Source organism: Lathyrus oleraceus, chromosome 6 (genome assembly GCF_024323335.1).
Source record: "Lathyrus oleraceus cultivar Zhongwan6 chromosome 6, CAAS_Psat_ZW6_1.0, whole genome shotgun sequence".
In the NCBI taxonomy this organism is placed as follows: Eukaryota; Viridiplantae; Streptophyta; class Magnoliopsida; order Fabales; family Fabaceae; genus Lathyrus; species Lathyrus oleraceus.
In genome coordinates this window covers 239,002,655-239,007,747 of record NC_066584.1, presented here as the reverse complement: position 1 = coordinate 239,007,747, position 5,093 = coordinate 239,002,655, and the positions used below count along the sequence as shown (strand labels likewise).

Below are 5,093 nucleotides of genomic sequence, written 5' to 3'. Positions count from 1 at the left end.
ACAATAATTTAATTGAAACTCAATAAATAAATAGTTCATCAACAGGTAAAATAAGGGGATTCGATATAAAAGACCTAATCTTCTTTCTCATCTTGAATTTCATTCTCTTAGTTTTCTCGCTCTTCTTTTGGAAACAGATCAATACCCCTCGCCCCCCCCCCCCCCCCCCCCCTCTCAAATTCTCATCTTGAATTACAATTCTCACGGAGACAATCTTTTTAATTATTACTTAAGCACTATTGGTACACCTGATGAGAGGTTACCATCTATAAAATCATCTAAATTCAATATGCAAGCAGTGACAAACCATCAAATGTACCGCTAAACACAATAATAAAATATAGTAAAATGGTAATCCCTAAGCAACTCCATATCTGAAACAAGGATATCACGCCAAAGACATGAAATGCCCAAGACTAACCTCTACTTCCACTTACCTAATAGGGCCAAATTAACCAAGTGAAGGTCATGAACACCAAGACCCCGTAACTTTCTATACTTACACACATCAGTCTATCTAACCCAGGAATCTTGGTTGCTCCTTTCGCACCTCCCCATATAAACATCTGTTGAATCTTCATTATCTTATTCCAAACCTTAACATGTATTTTCAAAAAAGATAAAAAAAATATGAATGACATTAAGAACATAATTATAGAGAACCACTCTCTCGCTTGGGACACATACCTATGCTTCCACGAAAAAAGATAAATGAGCCTTATATTAATAAGGTTAACTAGAGGTTCCCACGTGGATTCTATACGGGATAGGCCCAGGTATTTGAAAGGAAGAGACTCCTGCTTACAATGGAGGAAGTCACAAGCTAGGTCTAGAAAGACATGGTCAAAATTCATCTTAATGAGAGAGCTTTGGGAAAAATTCATCTGAAGTCTTGAAGTTAGCTCAAACACAGAGAATAGCCTTGATGGACCAAATATTCTCGAAAGAAGCATCGACCAGAATAATTGTGTTATCAGCATATGTAGATGGTACATCGTTAACTCAGAGAATCCAACTCTGACACTTGAGAAAGACTGCATGTCCACATCCCTAAAAAACAAACCACTTAGGTCCTCAGCCACCAAAAGAAAAATAAAAGGGGTTAGGGGATCGCCTTGTTTCAAGCCCTTTTGAATACTAATTTTTTGGATAAAACAACTATCAACCAAGACCGCAAGATTACCATAAAACACACAAGTATGAATCCAACCTCTCCACTTATCATTAAACTCAAATCTAAACAACATATAATCAAGAAAAAATCAACTACCAAAATCATAGTCTTTCTCAAAATCTACTTACAAATTCAAACTTTGAATAATTGATTTATAATCCATATTATTTTTTAAAATAAAAACAAGTATATAGTAATCTTTTTGTATAGACTAAAAATAGTCACAATTATTATTACACCGCTTAACAACATTTAAAAAATACAAATTTATTTTTATTTATGATTAAAATGATTATTTGACATAAAACTTGAAGGAAAAAAATGGAATAAAAAAAGATATCATGTAGTGAAGAAACACTAAATGGATAAATTTGTTATGACCTTTGTAAGAATAGTAAACAAACCCGTTGATTTAGCACTTGTCTCCATATCTTACGGTTTTTTTAGTGGTTCTAGGACATCACCGAATCTTCCTCTTTCACCAAAAAAACAATTCAAACATGGAAGCATGAAGGAAAAAAACACATCTAGTTATGAAAATTTTCACATTTTTCTTCATTCTCAGAATTAATTCCTTAATGAATTAATAACGAAATATTGTGCATGTACATCTCATAACAATATCATCAACTTTCCATCCCCAAGAATATGAGAAGCAAATATCTTACACCAACATGCATGTGTTGGTTTCATATCCAAAAACCATCAACAAAACTTTGTGTTATTATATATTCCATTAATGATACAATAATCTTGTTATGAATATTTTGAAGCATTTGGTGGGAATGTAAAAGATCAAAATGATGGGTAAAGATAGTAGTATGATGAAGGCATGGGAAGCTACGGTGAAGAAGACACAGGCAGTTGCGAAGAAGCGCGCAAATAGCATATTCGGGACAGCGCATGGAGCACATGGAGATGAAGAAGATAACAGAGATGAAACAGAAGTATACATGGCGGAAAGGGTTCTACCGAATGGAGATTACTATAAGGGAGAATGGGCAGATAGTTTCCCTCATGGGAAAGGGAAATATTTATGGACAGATGGGTGTATATACGTTGGAGAATGGTTCAATGGAAAAACAATGGGAAAGGGAAGGTTCACCTGGCCTTCAGGGCCTTGTTATGAAGGGGAGTTCAAGAGTGGTTATATGGATGGGATAGGTTCTTATAGTGCTGCAAATGGGGACATTTATAAGGGACAATGGGTGATGAATTTGAAACATGGTAATGGTGAGAAAGTGTATTCAAATGGAGATAAGTATGAGGGGGAATGGAGAAGAGGCTTGCAAGATGGACAAGGTAAGTATGCATGGAAAGATGAGAAGTATTACATTGGTGAATGGAGAAATGGGAGTATTTGGGGTAAAGGTTCATTTGTTTGGAGTAATGGAAATAGGTATGATGGTTATTGGGAAGATGGTTTACCTAAAGGGAGTGGAACATTCAAATGGAATGATGGAAGTTTTTATGTAGGTAATTGGAGTAAAGATCCAAGAGATCAAAGTGGAACATATTATCCATTTGATGGGTCATCAGAGGGTCATCTTGATTGGGATCCACAACAAGTTTATACTGAGTTGAGTGAACATCAAATAAGCCCCGGGGAGAAGGTATCGATTTTGCCATCGCAAAAGCGACTCGCGGTGTGGAGGTCTTCAAAGGGAGGAGGAGGTGGTGGTGGTGGTGGAGGTGGCGATGGTTCTAATACTAAGCCAAGAAGAATGTCAGTGGATGCTAGGGTAAGTGTAGGGCTTGAAAAGCCAAATGATAGAATGCATTTATGGGGTAGTGATGGGGAAGGTTCAAATAATAATAGTCATAGTAATAGTAATAATGGTAATGGAACTCCAAATAAAGATGATACTGATTTGCTTAGTTTACATATACAAAGTTCTAATCCAAAACAAACTTTGAAAGCACCAAAGAAATCAAAAAGGCAAGGAGAGACCATATGCAAAGGGCACAAGAATTATGAGCTCATGCTCAATTTACAATTGGGAATCAGGTACTATATACCAATGTGAAAAACATAATTAAAAATATTAGTTCTTGTTTCTAGTTCACATTATAACATAATGTTGCACATATAGGCATTCTGTTGGAAGACCTGCCCCCTCAGCATCTTTTGATCTTAAGCCTTCAGCTTTTGATTCCAAAGAGAAAGTTTGGACTAGATTTCCTCCGGAAGGTTCAAAGTATACACCTCCACATCCATCTAGTGAGTTCAAGTGGAAGGATTATTGCCCAGTAGTTTTCAGGTACTCTCTATAACAGCTACACCTCTAATAAAATGTATGTCACTATCTTTGTATCGACACAACACCGACACTTTTGATTAAGACTAATGTTATCGTGTCAATGCTGGTGTTGTGTCTGGTGTATGTGCTTCATATCTAGTTATTATATCTATTCATGTTTATGTGATAAATGTAGAACCCTTAGGAGGCTATTCAAGGTGGATGCAGCTGATTACATGTTATCTATATGTGGAAATGATGCCCTGAGAGAACTATCTTCTCCTGGAAAAAGTGGAAGCTTCTTTTACTTAACCAATGATGATCGTTATATGATTAAGACAATGAAGAAAGCTGAGGCTAAAGTGAGTTTCATACTAGTTATCTTGTCTCAATACAAATATAAATATTTATTAATATAACAGTTTGGCTGATTTTTTTTCAGGCTCTCTTGAGAATGCTTCCAGCCTATTACAATCATTTTCGAGCATTTGATAATGCTCTAGTCACAAAGTTTTATGGCTTGCATTGTGTCAAGTTAAATGGACCTTCTCAGAAGAAGGTATCATTATTCTTTGCAATTTTGTAGTTTTTGATATTTACTTTATAAGAATATAAATATTTATAAAATTTATGGATTTCAGGTTCGATTTATCATAATGGGAAACCTTTTTTGTTCTGAGTACACCATACATAGACGCTTTGATTTAAAAGGTTCTTCGCTTGGACGCATAACAACTAAGCCCGAGTCAGAGATTACTGAAACTACTATTCTTAAAGATCTTGATTTAAGTTTCATATTTCGACTACAACAATCTTGGTTTCAAGAATTTTGCAAGCAAATTGATAGGGATTGTGAGCTTCTTGAGCAAGAGGGAATTATGGACTATAGTTTACTCGTTGGGATTCATTTTAAAGATATCTCGTCAGAAGGCGATCTTATTCCTTCAATATCTCATACTCCACAAGGTACTTTTTCTGGGCCTATAACTACGTGGTCGTATTCATTATTTTTTATTTTCTCTTTTGTTACTAGTCGATATTCTAACGTTTTAGGATTTTCAAATTTAGGTGATTCGGAGAGTGAAGGAACGCCTCGTATTTCACGAGCGGACATGGATCAACTTCTTCTAGATCCTTCTAAATGGGAGAGTATAAAATTAGGTGTGAACATGCCAGCACGAGTTGAAAGAACAGTAAGAAGATTAATTGATTGTGAGTTGCAACTTGTAGGAGAACCGATTGGAGAATATTACGAGGTTGTGTTATTTTTTGGTATTATAGACATACTTCAAGACTATGACATTAGCAAGAAACTCGAGCATGCTTATAAGTCCATTCAATATGATCCTACCTCAATATCAGCTGTTGATCCAAGACAATACTCTAGGCGTTTTCGTGACTTCATATTCAAAGTTTTTTCGCAAGACTCTTGAATCAAATCTAGCTATGTTTTATTTGGTTCTTGTGTTCTTAATTAAATTTGTTCTATGTATAGTTAGAGCTTGTATAGTTTACATGTAAACATGAGTACAAAATGCTGAAAGCAACAACAATTTTATAGTTAAAATGTAATTTTAACATTCGATGGAGGAAGATAGTGGGCTCATTGAGTATATCACTAATAGAGATGTATATTATTATTTAGGGTTAGGAAATGGAATATCAATGTTTATATTCAT

At 35.2% G+C, this 5,093-nt stretch overlaps 1 protein-coding gene across 2 annotated transcripts; it reads left to right on the top strand.

Moving 5' to 3' along the window:
* Positions 1 to 1,885: 1,885 nt before the first annotated feature.
* On the top strand, positions 1,886 to 4,847 carry LOC127092775 (phosphatidylinositol 4-phosphate 5-kinase 5). 2 transcript variants are annotated; one of them, XM_051031667.1, is made up of 7 exons: positions 1,886 to 2,998; positions 3,095 to 3,182; positions 3,268 to 3,435; positions 3,611 to 3,776; positions 3,857 to 3,973; positions 4,056 to 4,380; positions 4,483 to 4,847. In XM_051031667.1, exons 1-7 carry the CDS (start codon positions 1,975 to 1,977, stop codon positions 4,845 to 4,847), a joined length of 2,253 nt encoding a protein of 750 aa, XP_050887624.1. In that variant the 5' UTR covers positions 1,886 to 1,974. The 2 variants fall into 2 exon arrangements, with proteins under 2 accessions (XP_050887624.1, XP_050887623.1); XM_051031666.1 differs by having other exon boundaries at positions 1,886 to 3,182.
* The last annotated feature ends 246 nt before the right edge of the window (positions 4,848 to 5,093 follow it).